At 44.2% G+C, this 27748-nt stretch overlaps 1 protein-coding gene across 1 annotated transcript; it reads left to right on the top strand.

Moving 5' to 3' along the window:
- Positions 1-23997: 23997 nt before the first annotated feature.
- On the top strand, positions 23998-27534 carry LOC139824337 (uncharacterized). The gene is made up of 2 exons (XM_071796867.1): positions 23998-24286; positions 26474-27534. Exons 1-2 carry the CDS (start codon positions 23998-24000, stop codon positions 27532-27534), a joined length of 1350 nt encoding a protein of 449 aa, XP_071652968.1.
- Positions 27535-27748: the final 214 nt, after the last annotated feature.

Raw genomic sequence — 27748 nt, 5'->3', positions numbered from 1 at the left:
GTTACGTCTAAAAAATTCAGTTTGTCACCTCCAACTTCAATGGTAAACTGTAGTCTAGGGTGATAAAAGTTAAATAAGTCAAGGATTGTGTCAATGGCATAAAAAGATACAGCAAGCGCTATGTCATCTACATATCTAAAATAAAACGGGACCTCAAAAGTAATTTGCCGCAGAACCCTGCTCTCCAAGTCCTACATTACCATGTCCACCGCAATGGAAGAGAACGGAGAGCCCATGGGAGAACCAAAATTCTGTTTATATATAACATTGTAAAACAAAAATACGTTGAGTCTAAAATTAATTTAACTGCTGTAATAAATTCACTCTCGGGTATGTTGCAATTTTTTGAAATGTGTGACCATCTATTGGAAATGCTTTCTAAAACTAAATCTGTTGGTATGTTTGTGAATAAAGAGATCACATCTAAGGAGATCAGCACGTAATCATTATTTACGTGTGTTCCGTTTAATTTCTTGATTAATTCGAAACTATTGTCGATTTGGCTATTTGGTTTAGGTATACTATCAGAGATGGTCTTGTGCAAGAAGAAAGCCAATGCATACGTAGGGCTGTCAATAGAAGAAATAATAATTCTGAACCGGTATCCTGCTTTGTGTATCTTTGGTACTCTATAGGCCCTCGGAAGAATACTATCAGTACACAATAATCGTTTGTATTTTTCGTCCGAAATATATTTTTGATTCAAGCTTTTTATCAAGATTAACATTTTCTCGTAGAAAGAACTTTCTTAATCCAACATCTTGCGTTCTGAAAAACTCGTTACAGATATATGCAGAAATATTCTGTGAAATACGCCTGTTTGAGATCGCAATAATCATCATCGCGAAGCAATTACGTTCGGCTGAATATCAGCGCATGCACGCTTGCGAGAAGTAATATTCGCGTCAAATGTCGCTAAAGAATTCGGTAATATTCAGAAGGTAATATTCAGTATAGCATGGATCTTTCGTGATTAGCATTCTGACTTTAACATTGTTTTCAATAATAAGGTCAAGCTTTGTTCGACAGTCCACACGACTCATCTGCGCTCACACAAAGGAAAGATCCATGCTATAAACAACGCATTCGAAAATATGTAACGACCGGTTCGAATCGTCACTTGGCACTGTGACGTATGCACGGTGACGTAGGCCGTCGGTGGCCAATCATCGCCCTGAAATCATCGGCAATTAGCCTGGAGGGAGGCTCGTCTCCGAGACGATAAAGGACCGCCGCTGTGCCGCGGAACCGATTCCGCTTGCAGATCACAGTTAAACCGCTTTTCGTACTCGACCGCTGTCACACCGCCTTTACCGCTAATTCGTGCTCGCTTGCTTGCGTCGCGTTGCCGTATAGCTACTGTACGCGCTCTCGGTTCATTGCTTGTGCTAAAAATACAAGAAACTTTGTACACAGTTGTAAATACTTGTATATATTTCATTGTGCAATTATAGATATTATTTTTTGTGTTACTCGCTGCGTCGTTTTTTTGTGGTCGTCTTCCACCTCGCGCTTCCTCGCGCTAACGCGCGCTCTCGAACATTTTGGTCCTTCGAGCCGGATCATCGCCGGCAACCGCGAGTTCGGGAGTGCCTCCTCCAACAGAAGACAACCATGAGTCTCGACCAGAGCAACATGGTCAGCAGCCAACACGAACTCTTCAAGCGCATCTCAAGAGCCGAAGAGAACCTGAAGAAGATGGGGCAAGCGAACATCACCCTCGCCGCCATCGAGACCCGCATTCGCATCCTCGACGACCTGTGGGCAAAGTTCGAGAGTCAGCACGACCTGATTCGAAACTGCTACAAGGATTCGAGCCGCTACGCTGAAAGTGAGTACGCTCAATCAGACTTACTCGAGGCCGCCGAGATGGCTTACGTGCAGCAGCGTAGCGTCCTGTCCGGCGAGGCCGACCGCCGCAAGCCCGCGCAAGCCTCCGCGCCGGTGGAGCACGGTAACGACCGCGCGTCACGAACTTCGCTGCCCCGTATCCTATTACGGGAATTCTCGGGTTCCTACGAGGACTGGCCATCCTTCCGTGATCTCTTTAAATCAGTGATCGGTGAGCAGTCGTCCATCTCGAAAGTCGAACGGCTGCACTATCTGCGTTCATGCCTCAAGGGGCCGGCTGAAAATTTGATAAAATCATTAACTATTACGGGCGACAATTACGACCGCGCCTGGGCTATTCTCTGTAAGCACTACGAGAACAAGAGGGAGCTGATACGCTCCAACTTCGCCACGTTTACCGCCGTGGCGAAGATGAAGACCGCTACCGCCGATGAGCTCAGCCGCGTCCATAACGCTGTCATCTCCGCCGTCAACGCTCAGGAGAGCATAGGAAGACCCATCGACTCGCATGGCATGGATCTCTTCAATCACCTCGTCGTCGAACTGTTCGACCCGCGAACGCGCCTGGAGTGGGAATCCTCCTCGGGAGACTCCTTCGAACCGCCGAGTCACGACACTCTAACCGACTTCATCGCGAAACGGATTCTCACTTTAAACGCTGCGAATCCGAAGAACACTAAACCCGCGAGTGAACCATCACGGTCCGCGAAAACTTACGTCGCGAAGCGTTCCGAGCCTTCGCAGTGTCCGCTCTGCAACGGGGAGCACTCGCTCATGGGATGCCCCGACTTCAAGGCCAAGCCGGCCAGTGAGCGAAAGACAGTGGCCGAGACAAACAAGCTATGCTTTAATTGCCTCGGCAACCATCTGGTGGCAAAGTGTCAGTCCACCAGGAACTGCATGACGTGCAACTCGCGTCACCACACGATGCTTCACGACGCGTACAGTTCCGAGCCGCCGCCCGCCGCTGATGTCAGCGCGCTTTCCGCCGTCGGAAGAGCCGACGACCGCAAGGCGATCCTCCTCGCGACCGCGCGCGTGATCATTGCCGATCGTCACGGAAGGCCACACGAAGTTCGAGCCCTCATCGACCAAGGCTCCGAAGTGTCGATCGTGTCGGAGTCCCTGGTGCATCGGCTGCACCTGCCGCGATCGCGCACCCGAATGTCAATCTTTGGCATCGGCGGCTCACAATCCGGATCCACGCGGGGCACGGTGTCGATGAGCCTCACGTCAACAACCACCGGAGCCACGCTCACCGCCGTCGCGTTCGTGCTTCCGCGTCTCTCCCTGTACCAGGGCTCCGCGATCAAGTGCAACACCACGTGGCCTCATCTGCAGGGGCTCCCGCTAGCCGATCCTCGTTTTGCCGCCAACGACCCAGTCGAGCTGCTCCTTGGCGCTGAGGTGTGCTCGACCATCCTGGAAGATGGCCTCCGCCGAGGCAAACCGCAAACGCCGATCGCGCAGAAAACCATCCTGGGATGGATTCTCTCAGGGGGCTGTGGTGCGACCTCTCTTCTTGGTCACCGCCGCTCACTCCAAGTTCACTCCGCTTCCGTCCGGCTCGCTCCCGAGGAACGGGAGTGCGAGCGTCTCTCCGTGTGCGCCCACGAGCGCACATCCGCTGGCCGGTACGTCGTCCGACGGCCGGTCTCATCGCCGCCGAAGAACCACGCCGAAACCCGCAAGCCAGTCGTCGACGCGATCGCCGTGCAAACCGAACTCTGCACGGCGGGCGGGTTTCCAGCGCGCAGGGGGGCCGCAGGTCCTGAGAACCTTCTTCGTCCGCGCACGATCACCAAGCTCACTCCCGAGGAAGAGGAGTGCGAGCGACTCTCAGTGCGCACCCTCAAGCGCACATCCGCAGGCCGGTACGTCGTCCGACGGCCGGTCTCTTCGCACCCGAGGAACCTCGCCGCACCCCGCAAGCCCGTCGACGACGCGACCGCCGTGCACACCGAAGTGCGCAAACCCTGCACGGCGGGCGGGCTCCCGTTGCATAAATGGGCCACGAACTCTGAGGACAGCCTCGTCGGGACCCCTCAGAAATACCGTCTGCAACACGCACTTGAACTGTCCACTATCACTTGGCTCACCACGTTAACGCGACACGCTCGCGACTCTTTAAGTTTGTCCGCAGCTCCACTACTTCGCCGGTCCGAAGCCCGCGTGACATTTCACTTGGCCACGGACCACGCATCCAGGTGGAAGCCGTTCATGACCAACCAGGTGTCACTCATCCAGCGTACTCGTCACGAGGCCCAGTGGCGGCACATTCCCGGACGAGACAACCCGGCCAACTGCTCTTCTCAGGGGATCGCTCCCAGCGAGCTGATCGGCCATCCCTTGCGATGGACGGGCCCAAGGTGGCTACCGGAGAGCCGAACCTGGTGGCCGGATGAGAGCGACGAGATTCCCGACGCCGAGCTGCCAAAGCGGAAACTCGTCGTGCAATCCGCCGTCAAGAGGATTGACACGGGGCATTACACCCTCCGTCGATTCCCCTCGCTGCACCGTTGCATTCCTGTCCGGCTTCTCGCGTATTGTTCTGTCCGGTTTCTCGCGTATATACTGTCCGCCTTCTCGCGCTTATCACAGTTCGTCTTCTCGCGTTTATGTCTGTCGGTTGCTTCGCGGTATAACTTGTCACTGTGGAATTTACCGTGCTTATTTACCGGCTACATTCGTCGCGTGCGAAAACGACACGAAATTATTCTGGGCTTGCTACCACCGCTTCACCAATCACTGCACTCACGCAACCACGGTAATTCACTCGCGGACTTGTTCGCAGTTTCGCGACACCCCGTACGCACGCATTCGCGCCCGGCTATGATACACGTGGTCACCACGTGCCCCGCCGTCGCGCCTTCGCTCGCGCGAGCCTCGATCCACCGCGGCCGTCGTAAGCGCCGCGAGGCCGCTGCCGCAACACCAGCCACCGCCGAGGGATGCGTGAGCCCACCGGCACTCACCGTCACGTAATTATTCTTGTAGGCCGTCCGCCTGTACTTTTTCTCGTTCACTTCGCGTAATCGTCTTTATCAGCCTTCTGCCAATATTTAGTTACCTTAACCGCTTATCTTGTCACATGTCACCGAATTCGCGCTACCGTATACACCGCGCGAAATATGTTTCTCGCTCGAGATCGTCGCGTGTTATGACAATGCGCAGCCGCACACCTCGCAACATGGCCGCTCGCACTCGCGCCGGGATCGAGGCCATTAATCGATCGCTAATCGATACGTCGCGCCGCGACAGCGCTCGCCTCAGCGAGCGCACCGTCTCGTTTCGTCAACATATGACGAGGCGGGCGGGAATGTTTGAGATCGCAATAATCATCATCGCGAAGCAATTACGTTCGGCTGAATATCAGCGCATGCACGCTTGCGAGAAGTAATATTCGCGTCAAATGTCGCTAAAGAATTCGGTAATATTCAGAAGGTAATATTCAGTATAGCATGGATCTTTCGTGATTAGCATTCTGACTTTAACATTGTTTTCAATAATAAGGTCAAGCTTTGTTCGACAGTCCACACGACTCATCTGCGCTCACACAAAGGAAAGATCCATGCTATAAACAACGCATTCGAAAATATGTAACGACCGGTTCGAATCGTCACTTGGCACTGTGACGTATGCATGGTGACGTAGGCCGTCGGTGGCCAATCATCGCCCTGAAATCATCGGCAATTAGCCTGGAGGAAGGCTCGTCTCCGAGACGATAAAGGACCGCCGCTGTGCCGCGGAACTGATTCCGCTTGCAAATCACAGTTAAACCGCTTTTCGTACTCGACCGCTGTCACACCGCCTTTACCGCTAATTCGTGCTCGCTTGCTTGCGTCGCGTTGCCGTATAGCTACTGTACGCGCTCTCGGTTCATTGCTTGTGCTAAAAATACAAGGAACTTTGTACACAGTTGTAAATACTTGTATATATTTCATTGTGCAATTATAGACATTATTTTTTGTGTTACTCGCTGCGTCGTTTTTTTGTGGTCGTCTTCCACCTCGCGCTTCCTCGCGCTAACGCGCGCTCTCGAACAACGCCTAACAAAATGGAAAATCTGTTTTTGTGATTAGTTGATCGTTCGGTGCGCATCGTTGAGTTCAATTTTAATCAATCGCGTAATAAATTACGATTCCATTTGTTTCGGGGGTATCGGAGGAATTTAAAAGGGTTGTACAAGACTTAAATGTCAAATTGTCTTTTTACAGCCTAAATAAACTTAATAAATTCATAAAAGTACAGAAAGACACTCTCCCAACTCTATCTAATAAAAATGTTGTATATAAAATCTCTTGCAAAGATTGCGACGCAACATACGTGGGTCAGACGAAGAGACAGTTAAAAACGCGAATTTCAGAACATCGCAATCACATTAACAGAAATACAACGACTCATTCAGTTATTACGGAACATAGATTGAAACTTGATCACGAATTTGATTGGGAGAGTGTCGAAATCTTAGATAACGAAAGATTTCTTTCTAGAAGATTAGTTTCTGAGATGACCCACATTAAATTGCAGAAGAATGGTATTAATTTGCAAAGCGACACGGATTTTTTGAATCATGCATATACCACTGTACTGAGTAAATTATAGTTTGCGCCTACGAACATGGTTGTTGACATATTGTATCCTCACTATTGGTATACACGTAATATTGTGACGTCGCTAGAATTCTGTCCGACTATTGGTTCTTCCAATACTTATCAATTTGTTTTACTTGTTAACTCACTATGTATATTTTGCGCCGGTGTTTTGACATTCGACTTGTCTCTCCTCTGCGATCACATCATTGTTGATTGCTGCGCCGACGGGATCGTTTAGTTTCGTCGTTTAATTTTTTAAACCGTATATTGCTCTGTAATTCCTGGCTCTCAGACCGATTGGTGAATTTCATAAGATTTTTTTTTCAGAGTTGTAACTTTATCCTGACATATTTACAGATATGGATCTTGGTCTGCGTTTCTGACCGTTGAATCATGAAACTCGCCATAGGGAAGTGAGAACGCTCTATTTATTGTAACGGCTGAAGATGGCTCAAAGCTCTGAGCCGAAACGTATCGAATACTGTTTGGAATGTGAAGAGGAATAATAAATTCTATTGAATTTACGCCCCAGGATTGGTGTCTGACCCTTACTGCCCTGACTTCTCATTTATTGAACTTTTGGGGGTCCTTATTTATAATTTAAAAAATAAAAATAAATTTTTAAAATAAGGTGAAGAGAACATGCAAAGTTTAACGTTATTCACTTTCTTCGTTTCCCTATAAAAAGTTCCTGAAAAATATATATTTTAAAGATCTTTTAAATCAGAATACCTCCGTTAATAATTCTTTACATTCTCTTCCTGACGGAAAAGATTTTACCACTTCTTAATATAAATTTATCTTGTTATGGATTTATTCGATTATTCCGGCGTTTTTATATTTGTGATTTAATTAGATTATTGTTTACTTTGTTTATATTATTAGGTGATTGTTTAATGTTTTAGTCTAGACTAATGTTTAATGTTTTAGTATGTAAACTTGAACATTAATTATCATGTTTTTTTATATTTATCTTCTTCTATCGTAGTAATCCGTTCCGAAGAAGACTAAGTACAGTCGAAACGTTAACCATGTGTGTTGTTTATTTAAAAAATTGTTTTTATTTTAATAAAATATCTCTCTGTTGTTGCTCGTGGCCGCTTATAAACATTAATAGCTAGCTAATTAATAAGAGTAAGAAGAACATTATAAACTACTTTTTCTCCCGATTGCTGCCGACCTTCGGTTGGCGAAGACGAGGGAAGAGTAAAAAGAACATTATAAACTACTTTTTCTCCCGACTGCTGCCGACCTTCGGTTGGCGAAGACGAGGGAGTATGCGTTTTTTTCTCGATATAGTTAATATGTAATTATTGTTATGCATTTAAATATTAAATTTAAATACTATTATGCTAAAGTAAAGGTTTTTAATGTAAGACTTTTTTTTTATATAAGAGCATATTAGCCAGAACGGGAATTTCTATACATTACATTTACGAATTTTAGTTTTTATGTTTATAAATATTTTTTAAATTAATTATATTTGCAATCTTTATATTTATAAATTTCAAATATATATATATATATATATATATATATATATATATATATATATATATATATATATTATATATAGAATTATTTATCATATTAGCTTATTTATTAGATAAATATACAGAAGAAACTGATAAAAAATTAATCAAATTATGTAAATTAAGTTGTTATAAAAAAATAATAAAGTTAAGTGTTCAAGATTGATAACCATTAATCCAGATTATTATTAATATCATGTTATGTTCAAGATATATTATTATGTAATCATAATTATCATTATATGTTTTGGACCGATAAACGGTCATAATTTATTAATGTAAATTCATGATTCTTGCTCGTTATGGAATATATCAATTGTCGAGGAAGGTCTCGATATATCCCACGCGTTCCGAGGAGCGTGCGACGCGTTCTCAGAATCGTCCGCCAATAGGAGCGTCACGTCACTCCCTCCTTAAGAGACGAATTTTCGGCTGATCGATAGCCGTCGTCGAAACAAAAGGACAGACGAGTTTGATACGTGGAGCGAGTTTCTTGTGAGCTGTAATTGTCGTTACCGAGTCGTTAAACCCGAACCTTCGAGAACATTCGCGAGAATCTTCGAGAATCTTCGCGAGACACATCGAGTGCGAGTCCTTTTTCTCCGATAAGAAACGCGATCGCGATCAAGGTGCCAAGCTAATGCACTCTTGTGCTGCATTGCCGTCGAGAGTTCCCGCTGAGAGTTCAGTGGGGAACGCGATAATCATATCGCGCCGATATCATTTGAGAGTGCGCCTTGCTCCGAATGTGCGATCGCTTAAGTGAACTTGCGTCCTGCTGGTGCATCGGTCGTGTAAGATTGCATAAAGACAATCAATGGTGCATTCAGACAGACAATTATTAAATTAGCGATTATAATAAAGGAATTGTTTCTTGTTAACAAAGACACTTCGTTAATTTCAAAAGTGACCTTCGACTAATCCAACGACTCTTGACATCTATTGTTCACGCTCCAAAATATCTCGCTCCAAAGTCACCTCTCTCGCTCTAGCACTTTCTTCGCTCCGTCGCTCTCACCTCTCGCTCTCTCTGAGCGATCCCGGCATCTCTCACGTTTGCCGCGACAACTCTCGCTCGCGCGTGAACATTAAGTAAATATATACTTTTAAATATAAATTGAGTATGACATGTTTATTTTGTATGGTACCTAATTTATACGGTTTTTGTTAATTTTACTTATTAATAGAATTTACAAGTTTTATTAATCAATTAAGTATTTTTTATATAGACGAATATGAAAAAAAAGATAACGATTAGTCTTCTAATAGAAAGTGAAATGAACACTAGTACCAGTACTACGAGTACAAGTACAGAGAGCTCAAATATGAGTGAAATAGACTGGAACAATAGTCTTTCAGTTACTAATAAATACATCTTCAAGCAGTGAAGAAAATGATGATTATTTATTGGTGTTTCCTCTATTGAAGTATTTAACTAGTGGACGTAAGAGACATCAGGTAGAACATTATGTTCACATTGTGGATAGCTGGACAGAGTTAGAATTTAAGGAGCATTTGCGAGTTGAGCGCACTACAGCAATTCGATTAATAGAAAATATTGATATAAAAAAAAGATATAAACTTTGTTTTTAAATATGATTTAACAATATTTGAAATCTATGATTATCTACATATTCTAGATGAATTACATGAAAGTGGATTTATTCCTTCGCATTCGTTTGGAGTGAAACCAATTGAAGCGAAACTCAGTCTTCTTATATTTTTGTAGCACTTGGCGAACACAAAACCTTTACGAACAATATCAGATAGATTTGATGTCTCAATTTCATCTGTTTTTCGAGTACTTCGTCGGATGACAGCTTGGATTTTGACAAAATTAGATGATATTATCAAGTGACCTGAAGGACAATACGTAGCATATGTTTGTCATCAGTTTAATACTAAAAGAAGCATTCCAAATGTAATAGGAGCAATTGACTACACTCATATCAAAATCGAAAAACCTAATGTCGAAAATGCAAAAGATTATTGTAACCGTAAAAAATACTTTTCTATAAATCTACAAGTTGTCGTAGATGCGAGTATGAAATTCACCAACGTATACTGTGGCCAGCCGGGTCCTCTCCATGATGCATGAGTTCTGAGGAAATCTCCATTATATGATTCAGCTAATGAACATAGAGAAGTATTCTTTCCAGATGGAAAATTTTTAATCAGCGACTCTGCATACCCATCATTACAATGGCTCGTTCCTCCTTTCCGTGATAATGGTCACCTTACTCCTCTTCAAACTGAATTTAATTACATACATTCTTCAACGCGTATGGCTGTAGAAAGAACATTTGGTTATCTAAAAGAACGTTTCCGACGGATTAAATTTTTTTCAGAATACCGCGAAATGCCATTTATTGCAAATACAATTGTAGCAGCATGTATCTTACATAATTTATGTTTAAATTGTAATGATGACAATTTTGATTATTATAATGAAGAACTGAATGATATAATATAAATAATAATCCTAACGAAAATATTAATTGGGGAGTTCAAGTAGATCAAAGAATGCAATTGTTCAGGGAAATATTTGGTGAGGAATAATGTGTATATTGATTATTATATATAAGTTGTAAATAAAAATATTTAGTCTGTGACGTGACATTTGTCGCGTCCCCCGCCCAGACGGTAACTCGGCCGAGGGGAAGGTCGGGGATGGCGCCTCGACTCGAGTCGAGGAAGGGCTGTCTGTGTTAACTAACTTTTTTATAGAACTTTCCGTAGGAATGACAGATAGTGCCGGAGCGGGGGATCACCGACCACAGGTAACGACGAGAGTCGCGACGAGGGAAGGACGGGCGCTCGGAGGACGTACGGCGGAGTGGTCGGTCGACGGGCGGGCCACCGGGGCCTGCCGCTGGAGAAGCGCCGGAAATGTCTCGCCCAGCATGACACGGCCCCGCCGCAGCTTAACCACGGGTGCACCACCGCGACTGCAGCGCGGGTGGACGACCTGCACACTTCACCCGACGGCGCCCAGAGGGCCGAGCGGCGCCGCCACGGCCTGATCATCCGGGCGGGAAACCGCAAGAGGCCCACGCACATACAACAGCTAAATCAAACGGGCCGCGGGAAAATGGCGGAAATCGTCTACAACATCGCGTACAGGGCGACACACACGACCAATCGGCGGGGCGGAAGAACCGCGAGCTTGAGGGCGCGTGCGCGGGGGCCCGGCGCGCGGCGTGGTCCCGCCGAGCCGACCGCTCCTCACTGTCGATTCAGCCGGAGACGAGGAGCCACCCTAGGACGAGCGCCCCGACGCCGCCGAGCAGCAGCGAGCAGCCAGAACTGTAAGATCTCCACTCCGGTGCTACCAAGTAATTGAGGGCTCGATCTCGGTCGCGACCCGGCGCAAGTAGGCGTATTTATCGATTCGATTACCGTGTAAATCGGCCTGATCACTTATTGCATTTCGATACCGGCTCCCGTCGTTGTGGATGCCGGTTAGCTTATCGCGGCTAATTGCCGGGACCGCGGGTGCGTGGCCGGCCGAGATCGTAGCCAGGAATGTTTCGGAAAGCCCTTCTTGAAGCTCGCGTAATCGACAGTCAATTCGCGGTTATTGTGGCGTGCATTTTGTGAATCGTGGGCGGAAGCGTGCCGCGAGCGGTGCGCTTCGGCAGATATTGTGTTTAGCGTTGCGTATTTGTGAGTATTGGTGCTTGCCGTGCGAGGAAGCATACGGGGCGCGTCGCGGGAGATCGCATCGGGCATATTGCATTGTATTACGGGCGTCGCGGATATTTTGCGCCGCGTGTGCGGGCAAATATCGTCGTGCTTGCTCGAAAAGGAATCTCGCGAGCGCACTATTACATAGCGTCGCGCACTTGGGGGCTCGCGCTTCGGGCATTACGTCGTGCGCGGGCATTATGCATTCGCAAACAATATGCGATGGTACGAATTAACCTCGTATAGGATGAGAATCTTTTGAAGATATCGTTTGAGGCAACCTGTGACACTAAACAAATGGTTTTCTTTAAGCCGGGTAATTCCTTAATAGAAGTTTCGAAAGATATTGGCCAATTTGCTTCGGACTGTCTAAGCCATGATGGACCGTGAACCAAGATTCGTTTTTCAAAAATTCTCGCGGAAGTTGACCTCGCGACAACGCGTCGGCTGGATTGTGTTTCGATCTAACGTGTTGCCATTTGAATTTTTTACTAATTTCTTGAATTTCCTTGACACGATTTGCCTCGAACAGTCTGAAAATACTCGGAGATTTTTTCAATTAATGTAAGACAATCATAGAATCCGTCCTAAAAACAGTTTCATCAGGCTCGAAAGTGAATGCTGTACTCGCTTCGTGATATAACCGCGCCAGTGTATGCGCCCCTAACAATTCGAGTCGAGGCATCGTCACGTCTTTGAGAGGAGCAACGCGCGCTTTGGCGCAACAAAGTCGTACAAGTATGTCTCCCCGCTCGTTGCGGGATCGAATGTACAAGCAGGCTCCATAACCAACCTTACTCGCATCACAAAAACCGTGAACTTGAATTTCGATAGGCTCATCGACCGTTAAACGTCGATCGATAGCCAGATGATCAGTTAGCTCGAGTTGATTTACGAATGATGACCATGAAAATATAAAGCGCTGGGTACTGACTTGTCCCACGAAATTTTCGCTTTCCAACATTCTTGCATTAAAACTTTGGAAAGAATAATCGGACCGAGAAGTCCGGGGGGGGGGGGGTCGAAAATCTTGTCTATTTCCGGTAAAATATGACGTTTAGTTATTCTATCAAATAACTAAATAGGATTGACTGTATAAAATAATTCGTCGCGACGCGCGTTCGATGAAATGCCTAGCGTATTCAGAATCGGATTTTCGTTGATAAGAAACTCGACATCTACGCTTCTTTCGTTCAAATTTTCGAGAGCTCGCGGATGATTCGATGCCCACTGTTTTATGTTGAAGCCACCGCGTTTTAGAATTTCAATAGTTTCGTCTCGAATCTGTATGAGCTTCTTTAAAATTTTTGCCCCGGTTATAAGATTATCAACATAAAAATCGCGTTCCAAACTTTCAGCGCCGACGGGGAGATCGGCGCTTTCGTCACTCGCGAGCTGTTGGATCGTCTGAATGGCGAGAAAAGGAGCCGATGACAGACTAAAAGTCACAGTATTTAATAGAAACGTACGAATGCGACCCTCGTGAAACCAGAAAATTTTTAGGTACTGTCGATCGTCGGGATGCATCCAGATTTGTCTATACATTTTCTCAATGTCCGCGGTGAGCACGTATTTATGCATGCGAAATCGCAACAAGTGATCGCAAAATTTGCTTTGAATCGTAGGACCGACCATCAGAGTGTCATTTAACGATATTCCCCTGTTAGTCTTTGCCGACGCGTCGAAAACTACTCGTACTTTAGTTGTAAAACGCTCGTGGATTTTGTAACGGCGTGATGGGGGAGATAATAACCTTCCGATTCTTCCGGTAACAGTGACATGTGGCCTAAATTAATGTATTCGTTCATCACGCGTTCGTATTCTTGTTTAAGTATCGGATTAGCCTTGAGTTTTTTCTGTAATCCGCGAAACCGACGCAACGCGATCACTCGTGAATTCCCGAAGTTCCTTTCCACCATTCGAAATGGTAATCGCACAATGTAACGTCCCGAACCATCGCGCGTCGTGTTCTGGGTGTAATGGTTCTTGCATTCCGAGTTGTCCGACGATTTAAACTGTTTAGCGGTGGTGTCTTCTAATAGCCAAAATTTTGCAATTTGTTCCGTCAATTCTGTCGACTTGCATGAAACGATGCCCCTTTCGCCGGTCGCGACTATCCCTCCGACGACGACCCAGCCGAGCTGAGTTTTTTGCAAAAATAAATCGCAATTATCCCGCGAAAGATTAATTTGTCCGATCGATAGCAAAGATAAGGTCGCTCCGGAACCGATGATCATGTCGACTGATCGAGGTAAGTGAAATTGTGGGTCAGCTAATTTTAAATTTGCTGGTAAGTCAATCGACTCGCGTGGAAATACTTCGTCCGGAATTCTGTCTGCGATTTTTGATACTATTAAGAATAAAAGTTTTTTCTTGAAATCGTCGTTGATCGAATGAATGAAGAATTCAACTGTACCGTTTGATGTTGTGTGCATGTCGTCAATCGCGTCGATCTGAATAAAACATGGGCGTACGGGTACCTTTAAATTTCGAACAAAATCCTGCGTTACAAAATGAGCCGTTGCACAAGTGTCTAATAAGGCGCGACACTGATTGTGAATGAAATTACCGTGTGAGTTTTTTACACGAACTATCGTGCTCATCATTAACTGTGATTGTAGATTTCGCGAAATTGCTTCGAAAACGGTGATCTCCGTCATTCCGATTCAGGCGGCGGTGCCGATGACTGATTTGAAGAATTCTCGGGTTCGACCTTGGAAGTTTCCTGTTTTATCGCCAATGATTTGGATGTCGGGTTTTGTAAAAGCGTGTTGTGATATTTATTGCACATTTTGCAATGCGACCAGCTATAATTGCCAGTGTGTGCTCGGAGGCAATTCTTGCAAAGTTTAGATTTTTTAATGAAATCCCACCTACGCGGTACCGACAGCTTAATGAATTCAGGAAATTCATTTGTATACCGAGTGTTTTTCTTTTTTACAAAAGGAACAGTTCGAGGGTGTATTGATAACTAAAACGCGCGCTCCTGAATCATCTTTACGCATTTTAAACGAGGATGTCTCTTTTTTGTTTGTTGCTTATTGCCGATTTCCGATTTGGAATGCGATGCGTTTTGTTCTAGGGTGAAGATGCGGAACGCAGTTTCTGAAACGAACTTGTATAATTGTTCGAGCGTCGGCGAGCATCCAAACTAAGAGTCTCTTCCCACTAAACGCGAATGTTTGTTGGTAATGCGCGTTCTATTATTCGAATTAACAGATGCTGATCCGGATGCACTCCCAACGACGCGAGCATGTTTACGTGTTGTCGCATGTCGTCAACGAGCTTTATCAATCCCCTGTGCGTAGCTTTACCTGGCGCCGGTAAATCGATAATCGCGTCGAGATGTTTTGCGATTAGAATTCGTTTTTTCTTGTACGAGTCGTTGAGAAGCTTCCACGCGTTTTTGTAATTTTCCTCGCTCACGTTGTAGATTGAAATCTTATTCAGAGCGTCGTCTCGTAATGAATCCTTCAGATATAAAAACTTTTGCAAGTCCGTTATATCTTCTCGTGAATCGATCATTGTTACAAACGTATTCTTGAACGATAACCATTTTTCTAGATCACCGTCAAATTTTGGTAGTTCGGCAATCGGTCATTTAATACGACGCATGTTGTTATCGACCGGGATCGAAGTCGCGTTTAAGTTGACTGTGTGAGATGTTGCCGCCAGTGTGAGTGATCCGATTTTGCTCGCAATCGCGTAATATCGGTCCTGAATATCGTTAAGTTCGATTAAATTTTCATCCGCCGGCTCCGTCATTTCGAGCTCGTCATGCAACTCTTCGTATGCGTGGAAAAGTTCTGTTATACGCATCTAATCGCATCTTTAGGTTTGCCTCGTCTAATCGATCCTCCGCGACTATTTTTTCTAGATTGGTCAGTTGAGCCTTCAGCGTTGAACGCTTCTGACTGATATATCGTAGGCGACTCATAATGAATTTGATGAAACTTGACCTTATAATTTGTTAGACATTTTGATGTATACTCGGAATTAATATAACGCGACTCAGCTCGCACGGCTGGGTCGGTTTTCCCGCGCACGACCGATAATGCGTCGTCGGTCTTCCCGGGCGCGACCAATAACATTAACGAATCGCGGCTTGACAAATTTTTCTCTCTCGGCGGCGAATCAAAACGCACCCGGCTACGTACTTGTATGTCTCGAAATGTAAATACTAATGTATTCCAACGCGTCTGAGCGCGCTCGGACAAAAACGTCCTTCCGCGAATCTTAATCTCCTCTTGTCGATAAATCTTTATGTAGACGTAAATTAAACAGAAACTCGTCAATATCGAATTCAATGAGAGATGAATTTATCGGATATGAGACGTATGTACTTGAGAATACTTAGCTCTTTAATCTCGAAGGTTCTCTACGTTGGCTCGGGCGGGGTGGACCCCGGAGACGACCGTTCTGCGTGTGGATGGACGTCTCGGTATCGGCGTTAAACGTCCTCTTCTTGAGTTATACCTCACAGGAGGCACCAAAAACTGTATCGTCGAAAACTTTTCAAGATGAAGAAATTTTTCGGTTTTGGGATGGATGAATGAAAATAAAACGAGTCGTGATTTTGAGCCAAGGGAAATAGACCTTTATTGGCTCATGGGTGAAAAGCCTGTTAAGGCATAAAAAAACCCCAGAGTTCGCGTGACGTACAATTGAATTGACAATAGTGAGAATACGTGTATGTAAAAAGACTAATGGCGACACTCGATATCGCGAACGGGGCCCCATAATCGAGACTCGGCTCGATCGCGTGCTCGAGACTCGGCTCGATCGCGTACTTAAGACTCGGCTCGATCGCGTATGTGTATAAGAGACTCGGCTCTTTCTACGTGAGACAATATCACCGTACAAATAATCGTTTTCCGAAGAAGGGCGCGATGGGTCGTCTACACTACAAAGATTCGCGTGATCAATAACTTTTCTGTTTCCTAGCTAACTAACAAAAAATTGAATTGCGCTCAACGTTCCTGCGACGGCTCGATCACCGCTGCCTTTGTTCCACGGAACACTTACTATATTGCGAAATAAACTAAAAAGCTATACGCATTTAAAATATTGTGATCCATTAGCAACTGGAATAAAGTTTAATTTAGAAAGGCGATTTAAGCACATTTTTTTATCTTAATCATGTAGAGAGTAGAATTTTTATTCTGTCCGTTATTGCATTACCGCGATTTAAGTTAAATTGGATCCCAGAACAATATGTGGAACTGTGTAAAGACTTATTTTTAAAAGAAGTTGAAACAACCTTGCTTCCGAAGCGCGGATTCGCTTGCGGCTGGTCAGGGTTCGGAGTAAGGGCGGAGGAAAGACACACGACTTGGTGTTCGGGACAAATTAACAAAGATTTATTCTACGTGAAAGCATGTCCAAGCGTCGCGGTTTTAGATACAGGCTGAAATCGCGGACGGAACGGTAACAAAGATTTCCGCTCAAATATATACAGTGATTTATACAATGGAATGACGGTGCGGAATATTCACAAAGGCTCGAGTGCCGGACCGCGTTACAGAGTGTCTCGGGCGGAACCGGTGCTCCCGGTGTCGCAGAGCGGGGCGCGCCGAAATGGCGCGAAGCGCGGGGGCGGCGATGAAATCGCGGAAATAGTGCGAAGCGTGGACGCGGTGATGATAATCGCGGAGATTTCGCCCGGTGGCAGAAGGATCGGTCTAGCGCGAGTGGCAGACAAGAGTACGCAGACTCTACCTCCAGTGGCAGGCTACGAGTAGCTAGATCGAGGAAGAAAGGCGCGAGTCCAACCACCGAGAAGCGCTCGGTGGAGGCTGCAAGCGTTTGGAGGCGAGGCGGTACCCGGCGAGAAGCGCTCGGTGGAGACAGAGAAGCGCTCTGCCCCCGTTCGGGTAGTCTCGTGGAAGAGGAAGCTGATCGTCTATCAAGACACACTCGGCGAAGGCAAAGTATGCCAAAGGCTCTATACCCTCGTTCAGACGAAATCGCAAATTGTGTTAACGACGTCTGGCTTATATACGCGTCGCGACGGCGTTACGGAGTGGCGGGGGTAGCGACGGCAATCGCGAGCGCCGGGACGGTGCGGCGGAGCGGTCGGGGATTACGGCGCACAGTGGTCCCAAATCCCGAAAAGCTGGCAAAAATATGAAGGTATTGCTCAATTTTTACAAAAGTCTGTATTTAGGGGTTTTTGAGGTCGCTGATTATGAATCTAAGGTTAAAATTGCAAAAAACAAAATGGCGGGTCTAATATGGCGAATGTAATTGTTAAAAAAATGTTTTATTTGGCTGAAAATAATTTTGTTATTGAGGTCCCTGAAAACGAATCCGTTTTAATATTAAACAAAACATTTTTTGTTAATTGTAAAATTTTTCAAATTTTAATTGTTAATTAAATTGTGAAAAATGGATTAATGTAATTGAAGTTTGTTACCAAGGGGTTTTCGAAGTCGCTAATTAACAATTTGATGTCAAAATTGCAAAAAAACAAAATGGCGGATTCAAAATGGCGAACTTTGTTACCATTATTTATAGTAATATGATGTTGGTATTGAGAGGCAATGTGAAAAGGTAGGAATTGAATAAGTAAAGAAAAATACAATTTGAATGTTCATTTATTATTAACAACAAATCTATAATGATTATTCGCTATCTGATGAAGAATCATTGTCATCATCACTAGATTCATCTATTATTGAACTTTCAAAACTTGCTTTTTCGATTGTTGGTAGAATTAATAATTTAACAGCTTCAGATGACAACGATCTTATTTTTTTTGCGAAAGTTTTTTTAAACTTGAAATTAACGGATCTGACGTTACTAAGAGCCTTAATAATACATCTTCTATATTTTCAATTCTGCTGCATTTTCTGGCGAAATTGTCTGAATTGTTTGATGTACTTATTACAAGATTCCTGTCCCTCTTCGGACATTTGACCAATTGGGAGTAAGAGGGAAGCTACTATTTGTGGACTATGAATCAAAATTTTGTGAACCGTAGTCGGCATATTAAACCAAGGATAAAGTTCTACAAATTTGCGAGCTGTGTTCAAAGTAAATTTTTGAAATTTCGTTAAATCCATGTCATGACCGCACGAAATTACCTGCAATATTACATGGAATCTTTTTATCAAATCTAAATCTACACTTGTTATGGAAGCGGAAATCGTGGAATTTTCAAAAAAACGTGGAGCAGTGTTTCCGTCATTTGTGCTTCCAAATCCTTGCTTTGGTTGATCAACAATAAGTCCCAGTTGTAGACGGAAACCTTTTTGTATATTTCGTTTACGAGTATTCACACTTTCTTTGTCTAAATCACAGCGCGCTTGCCACTTTTTGATTTCTAATTTATATGATAAATGTAAACAGCACTCAAAAAATCGTATCCACGCATGCAGCGACGAAATTCCAAATTGTGTTATCTTCATTAATTTTGTTATTCAAAACTTTGTCAATGTCATTAAATTGTTTAGAAATTGCTTGACATATGTAACAACGTTGACTGGATGCAGTATTAGTCATTGAATTACAAACTTTTCCATTAACCATAGTCAATGCCAGTTTCTAATGAATGTTAATTTCTTTTTCGTCAACAATTGTTTGAAACGGGATAAGGTTTTTTTCTTGTTCTTTAATGCAATCTATTTCTGACCTTGTGGCTTCTGCAGTTTCGTGCAAAAATTCAATTTTTATTGGTCTACAGAATCGTGGGGACGAAAGCCTAAGATTTTTTCACACAATGACTTTTGAATTCGTTTTTTTATCAATTGATAAAAGCTGCAATGGTACGAGTAAAGTAAAAAAAATATTCGAATCAGATTTAGTTCCGTCATCATTAGTGAATTTCTATTTGAATGTACTTTGTCCAGAAGTTCCATCGCAACCTCATTTGCAAATTAAATCCAATTGGCGTACTTTATCAGATGTTAGGCTCTTAATAACGTCCGTTTGTGTTAACAATATTCTTTCTGCAGTGTGATTTATCAAAGATTGTAGTTTAATTTGTGCGCAAGATTCTGTTACAGTTATTTCTGATTTCGGCGAATAACATTTTTGCTTCGCTTCTAAAACAGATTTGTATGGCGGATATAATTTACAATTGTTTTCGATGTTTACCGATCTTATTCTCTGATATTGGCTTTTAGATAATTTCGTTCGCAATATCTCTGTTAATTTTAGATAATTTATTTTCCACCAAAAGCGCAAGGGCAGCATCGCTGGACATTTGTTTTTCTAAAACGTTATCTAAAGATCTTCTATATTTCGATGCTGTTGATGGGCTGCCTATTGTGACGTCTTTTACCACTTTTGCTGCATCCAAATTTCCTGAAGCCCGAAAACTCATTTGTGTAGCGAAGGCTAGCGTTTCGGCGCTATGCTCTTCCCGAAAACTTTGTGTTTTTATAAGTTTTGTCCGTTCACTTAATTCTTCAAAATAAACTCAAACAAGGGCTATAACGCAAATTAAGTTCGTTAGCACGCAAAATTATTACAATTGATAATACGCAGTTATACAAAGTTCTCTGTACTTATCTTGCAAGGCCTTCCGATCCGCTCGCACGCACAGTTCGCATCAGAGAAAAAAAGGAACGGTAAGCACCGAATCGCGAGACACCGAGACAGGCCCACTATTGCCACCTGTCACCTTTCCTGTTCTTTAGACGCGCGCAACACGACTATTGCTAACTGATATGCTACAGAGAGCTCCACAAAAAACAGAATACAGCTTGCACAAAATTGCATTTCTTAACATTACCTTACCATTACCTATGTTTTGAAGAAATGTTTAATAAAAAGTTGGTTAGACGGCAGGATCTGACAAGATTTTTAACTTATTAGTTATTATGTCACGATTTTCTGGAGCGCGTTCATGAAAATTATGACTAACTTGATTATTAATTTATTGTTTAAAATATTGTTCATATATATTTTGAGTAATATATTAAAATTGTACTTACTTTCAGGAGAAGAATCCATTTTGCCAAATTAAAATACATAAACTAAGAAAAATTCTGTGCGCGTTTGAATAACCTTTTGTTTTTGTATGTCGTGAGAGCTGAAGGCGACGCGCTCGACGCTCACTTTGGAAATGAATGTCAAAGGCATATACGACCATCTGCGCTCTAATAAACGATGTAAAAATATGGTAGGGGTATCACTACAACTATTCCAACAGTTAAAAGTCATTAAAAATAAAAACTTTATTTTTCGAATTTTTGCCAGCTTTTCGGGATTTGGGACCACTGTGCGGCGTCCCGACGCCGCGATCGCGTTCGGCGGTCTTCGGTCGTCTTCGGCACCGCTCGGCGCGTCGAAGCGGTTGCCGCGGTAAGTCCGTTCGCGGACTTCCTAACATTATATGCTAAGCGTTAAAAATACGGTGGGCACACCGTGCCCGTTCTTCGGCCGGGCGGTTTGGCAGGACGTTAGGCCGGAACGATGCAGTTTTGGGGGTGCATCGTTACAAAGTGGATAATTTGTATAACAAGAATGTTACTACATTCGAAAATAAATCTACATCTAGTAGCGAAGAGGAAAATTTTTTCCGTGATATCGAAAAAAAAATAGAATACGCAAACAACTATTTGCGGTAGTAACATTGAAGCATTTTCATATTTGGAGTGCAAATCAAAGGAACTTCAATGTCTTATAAATTTCCCAAATATTCGGTATATTTTTCTGAAGTATAACACTCCTTGCCATCGTCGGCTTCGGTAGAACACTTATTTAGTCTAGCGCAACTTTGTGTGCTACGTCGAAATCGTTTATCAGATACAACGTTTGAAAAACTTTTTTTAAGAAATAAAAACTTGTAATAAAATTATGAGTATTATTTTAATATCATTTTTATAACCTGCGTAATACTTTTTATAACCTTTTATAAATAGTCTCAAACACAATTATCTAAAAAAATTACCTAGATAAATTGCGATAATTATATCATCTTACATCTAGATTAATTAAAAGTAAGAATATTTTTATCTTATCTAAGATAAATTTATGGATTTTTATCTTATCTTCATCTAGATAATTCTAAAATCATCTACGGCAAACACTGCTCGTGGAGCATGGCCGTCTGCTGCTACAGCTGCGTTATTTGCAGCTGCAGCTGCGTGTTCTCCTGTTTTAGCAATCGGAGACCGTCAATCTCCTTTTGCTGTGCGGTGACCTTGGTTCGCAGTTCCTCTAGCTCGATGTCTCTGTTGACCCCAATCATGGAGTCCCCGAGGCGCGTTGCCAGATGATTTGCAGCAGCAGAAATTGCTGCCGCCGCGCCATTCAATTCCCCTCTCATAGTGCCGTTGAAGTTTGAACACTTGCCGATTACCTTGTCTATGCCCCGGAGTTTTTCAAGTATGATTCCGGGCATTCTGGATGGCCTTCAGACGTCTCGTTTTCGATCTCCTTCTTCTTCTTTTCGGCGGCGAGGACCTTCTTAAGGGCGTATTCGCCCGTAGTGGCTGGTCGGCTCTGCTTTCCTGAGCCTTTTCCTCCCCCCCAAGAGAGCGTTGCGTTCCTCCGTGGTGAGGTTGGAGATATCGACGACCTCTACGTCGTCGTCGTCTTCCCCCCGTCCGTCTAAACTGTCGCGGTCTATTTCCGCATCCTCGTCGGGATCTTCTTGTGTTGAGTCGTCCACCTCAGTCCAGAATTTGCCCTTGTTATTAGGCATTAGACCATGGCGGTCTCTAAAGTCCGGCCTGGACCTAGACCTGGATCTGTCCCTCAATTCCGTTTTCCGGGAGGAAGCGCGTATATCTTCTCTCCCCCCGGCGCTCCGGCTTCGATCTTTCTCCCTCTTGAGCCTCTTCTCCTTGACGCTCTTCGGGGCAGGAGGAACGAGAGGAACGACAAAGTTGCCCTCTCCAGGCGCAGGGGTGTTGCTGCACCTTGTATCCAGGGGAGTGTTTCCTTGGATGCCAAAGCTCTTGTCGTCATCGTTACCTCCCACCTCTACCTTTTCAAAATTGTCAAAAATAGGATCCGTCATTTTCGTTTTATCCCGCTACCCGCTGCGGCTCCGCCACCCAGAGACATGCCCTCTCCGACCGACCAGGAAGAATTTCCAGCCGGAGGGGTTCCAACGAGTTCCTCCGGGGGAGGGGGGTGACTACGTCGCGGGCCCCCGGAATAATCATCGGAGGAACTGGACTCCAGCCCCCTACTGACCCGTGAGCGGAGCAAGCTCCGTCCCACGGACTTTCAGGGGTCCCCAGGCTCCGACCCCCGGGGCACCGCAGCGGGCGCCGCTACGGACGGTTAGGGATAAGAAAGTTCACCCATTTTAAGGCCCGCCGTGGCGACCAGCTATTGTCCTTAACCGCCGGCCGAGGTAACCTCCGCACCGGCGGCTAACCTTCTACTCCGATGGCCGGGTTCGGGAGGGGTGCGATCCCCGACCACCAGAGTTACCTACGCGCCGCCGACCTATGCGTCCGGCGGCCAGACCCGCCGGCCACGACCTCGGAATATGTACGAGCGGCCCGACGAATCTGTCCCACCCAGATCGCCTGGCCTCGGCCTCGGAATATGTTTGAGCGGCCCAGGCGACTCTCCACACTTGGCGAACCGTGGGACCACGTCCCTGGTGTGCAATCGCCAAGTGTGGGCCTCTCCTCCAACCGATCCAAGTCCACGTCCTGGGCCGGCTTGGAAGAAGGTTATCCCCTCTTCTCCTGTCGGAGTACCGGTGTGCAATGAAGATTGAGAGGGGATCTTCCCGTTCCCTCGGTGAGACGGCATCCTTGCCCACCTCGGGAACGGGGACCACCCTCCCCCAAAACCTCTCCTCTGGCCTTTCAGCCGGATCCCTCACCCTGCCGGAACACCGGCGTGCAATGGGTGAGAGATCCAAACCCCACCCCAATACAAAAACCCCAGCTCCCTCACCCTACCGGAGCACCGGCGTGCAATGGGTGAAGGGGCCACCCACCCCAAACCCCGTGGTTTTTTATCAAGGTTTTCCTTTCTCTAGGTCGGTGGGAGGAGTAGAAACTTCCCCCTAACGGTCCTGGCCGACCGGGCGTTTGAAGTCAGAGTCGCCTTTCCCTACCGGCGATTGGGACCGACCCGTAGGCCAGTCCCTAAGGGAGTCACCGGGCTCCCATTCTTCCCGCCACTCCGGTCCGTAGACCGGCGGCAGGAAGGGTGGACTCTTAGACCCCGCACCTCACCAACGGGTTACCACAGTGACTTCTACCAACAGAAGCCACTGGACATGACCCGCCGGATCCGAACGGGGAGCTCCCTCTCGCCGCCCTTCTGCCATTTGAAACAATTGAAACCCGCCTGCGCCTATAGTTGCGGTTGCGAATTGCGATTCTTTGCATGTTGCTATGAATCAATGAATTATGGCAGACGGCGCCGTGAATATTAACAGACTGCCAGTTGCTGAGTTATCTGTCACACTACTCGCATCGAAAGAAAAGTCAAGCAAATGTTGGGATTTTTTCGGGAAATTGATTCATACGAAGAACGGGAAAAGAAAGCATATTGCCTGCGACAAAGTATTTTGTGTTCCATGTCTCAAGAAAGCTCAAAGCTTCCAAAAGTTCCACAACCCGCACCAAATCAGCTGCGAGAAGACGTTGATGTCGATGATCCTCTTCCTCTTCCAGTTGTACATGAACTTTTTAGCAGGTAAGTTGCGTTGCACTTTACTCATGTTTAATTTGGGTTCGGTGAAAATGGCCAGTGCTTATAATTTCGGCATAGCTGCTACTTGCTCTCACCGTATCTTGGAAAGCGAGACCCGAGACCCTTGTCGTATAACTCAAAGTTGCCCGCACGTTGATCTATTCACTCTATCCAGTTCCAGAGGTGACGCTTTTGCTCGCTGCAGGGTAAAACGAAGTACGAACAGGGTTGTCGTTTTACAGTCTTAGAGAGTTTTGTGAACAATTTTTTTTCAATAATTGTCTTTAGAGAGTCTTTAGAGAGTCTCTCTAAAGTCTTAGAGAGTTTTGTGAACAATTTTTTTTCAATAATTGCCTAAAGCAATTCGGTTCTTTATAGCGTTTTGGGAGCTATTGGTCCCTCATTCATAACCGTTCGTTTCGTGTGTGAGTCAGGATCGTCGATCTACTGTTCTATTAGCTGTTAGCTGTTCCTGCAATGGAGCATATTTGTATAATTCGTAATACGATACGTATCGTAGCGACACACAAAAGCGTTTGTTTCATCCGAATTACCCGAAATGTGCGTTACGCATTTCACGCAATCACGCTTATTTACGCAGCGTCACTTGTTGAACACAGTTATTACTGCCAAAAATTTAACGAGTTTTTCTTTTCAGCTTCGCCGTTAAGAGTTATTCTCTTTCGGTCAGCACCGGCGACCTCGCTCGCCACCTCAAAGATGACCATGAAATAGATGAGGTTAAGAAAACCCACAAAAATGCAACTCTTACAAATTTCTTCAGCCTGCAACGAAAGAATACCGGCACCTTAGTGCGAGATGATCGCTGGTTTCTTGCACGGGATTTGGCGATGATGTGTTGCCGCGACCTTTTCCCCTTTGATTTTGTATGTGGCGAGGGAATGGTGGACTCTGTAAGGTAAATGGTGGACCTCTGTAAGGTAAATGATATTTTTCTAAATTCCCTAGACAGCACACAATATTCACAAAATATTTTAAAAATATAGATATTAAATATTTTATAAATATTCTAATGTCCGCGATTTTCAGGTATGAAAAGGATTATGACATTATGATAAATATCTAAAAATATTTATGAAAAATTTTGATAAATATTTTTCATAAATATTTTTACATATTTTTCATAATTTTTTTCACACCTGAAAATCGCAGACATTAGAATATTTATAAAATATTTAATATCTTATAAAATATTTAATATCTATATTTGTAAAATATTTCGTAAATATTATATGCTGTCTGGGTCTTTACTCCGCATTAAAATTAATTTTTTCACCTTTAACAACGAAAAAATCTTTAAACATATAGAATCCGTTAGAATTAAACTTGTCAAAAAGTTCAATCAAATATTGGACAGACAAGATGCTTGCCGCGCGTTTTTTAATACTAACAACAAGAAATGGTTAGTCAACACCACTGACAAACAGATACCGGACTCTGTAATTAATTTTTTAAGCTTGGGTGACAATTTCGCTCTACCAGTTTCCCGCTTGTGTAAAAAAGACCGTTGCAATGCAACGTTAGAAACTATTAAGAACGTCGAGATTAACAGCCATAAGTTTCCTCCGAATGCTATTAACGGAATACGGAGCGCAATAGCCAGTTCTCTTCAACTCTTTTTAAATAGCAACAAACATTTTTGTCATATTGACCGACACATCCTTAATGAGTTCTCGAAATGTAAAAAAATTTTGCGCGATAACGATGATGTCTTTGTCACCAAGGCTGACAAAGGTCAAATAACGGTGATCATGGATAGGTTTGACTATATTAATCGTATGTCGGAGGTATTAAGTGACGCCTCCACTTATAAGAAGGTGAATAAAAATCCCATTAAACAGATCACAACTAAGATTAACCAACTCGTGAAGTCGTGGCATGACAATGACATCATTGATTATCAAATCTTCAAACAGTTATATTGTACGAATGGAAATCTTCCTCGTTGTTACGGCCTGCCAAAGATACACAAAACCGGGTTTCCTATGCGTGTCATCGTGTCAGCAATAGGCAGTCCCCTCTATAATGTCGCGCGCTTTATACATGAGATTTTGCATAACTCTATCCCCAAACCACGATCTCATGTAAAGGATGGTTGGTCGTTTGTAAAAGGAATTGCGAATGTGAGGATTAACTCTGACGAAGTCCTTGTGTCTCTTGATGTCACAGCATTGTTCACCAACATCCCGAACGAGTTGGTGTATGAGTCGGTGAGAAAAAGATGGCATTATATCTCACAAAATACTGAGCTCAGTTTGTCTCAGTTCCTCCATGCCATAGAATTGATTTTACATTCCACTAGCTTTTGTTTCGATGGCCAGTTCTATGAGCAGATCTATGGTAGTCCCATGGGATCTCCCCTCTCTCCAATATTGGCTGATATGGTCATGGAGGATCTTGAGACTCACTGTTTAAGTTTATTGGACTTCGATGTTTGTATCTACCTCCGCTATGTAGATGACGTTTTTACCATAGTGCCGAAACGAGCTATAAATGCTTTATTGGAAGCGTTCAATGGTTACCACCCACGGTTGCGTTTCACCTACGAAATTGAAACTGATGATTCGTTGCCGTTTCTGGATACTATTGTGATTAGGGACGGTGATGAGTTAATCACTAATTGGTATAGGAAACCAACTTTCTCGGAGAGATACATTAATTACTTTTCTAATTATCCACTTAAATATAAAATCAACAGCATAAATAACTTAGTGGATCATGCTATCTTGTTGTCAGACGAGCGTTTCCATCACGCCAACATTAATATTATTAAAGATATCCTTGTGGATAATAGCTTCCCGATTAAGTTGGTTAATAAGCATATTAACAATAGATTGCGACAATTAGAAAATAGAAGGAACTTGAGCGCTAACAATTCCGAACGCGACAGCACGTTTGATGTACGCAGATGTGTGATGATCCCTTACGTGAAGGGCTTAAGCGCGGGCATACGGGGTACTCTTGAGAGAGTCTGCTGTGACGTGGTATATAAGATACCGAAAAAACTCAGTGCTGTCATCAGGAGAGGCAAGGACAGATTAGCGACCAACAGGGAAACTAATGTGGTTTACAAAATTGATTGTGAGAATTGCGACGCGTCCTACATTGGCCAGACGAAGAGACATCTTGAAACAAGAGTAAAGAAATATTTCAGCGATATTAAAAAACATGACAGCAATTTCTCTGTCGTAAGTAAACACCGGATACAGAATGACCATAATTTTAAGTAGTCAGATCCGAAAATATTACACAAAGAACCTCACTGGAAAATGAGAGAGATCGCTGAAATGTTCTTTATAAAGAAATATAAGAACACGATTAATTTAAAAAAAGATACCGAGAACTTAAACTCGATATACGACAGTGTCATCATGTCTGTTTAAGTGTTTATATTTTTACCTCGGGACACCTTGTTTCTTTCTTTGTCCGCTCAGTCTCCCAAGC

Source organism: Temnothorax longispinosus, unplaced genomic scaffold, assembly GCF_030848805.1.
Source record: "Temnothorax longispinosus isolate EJ_2023e unplaced genomic scaffold, Tlon_JGU_v1 HiC_scaffold_33, whole genome shotgun sequence".
Classification (NCBI taxonomy): Eukaryota; Metazoa; Arthropoda; class Insecta; order Hymenoptera; family Formicidae; genus Temnothorax; species Temnothorax longispinosus.
This window is presented reverse-complemented; position numbering and strand designations above follow the sequence as displayed.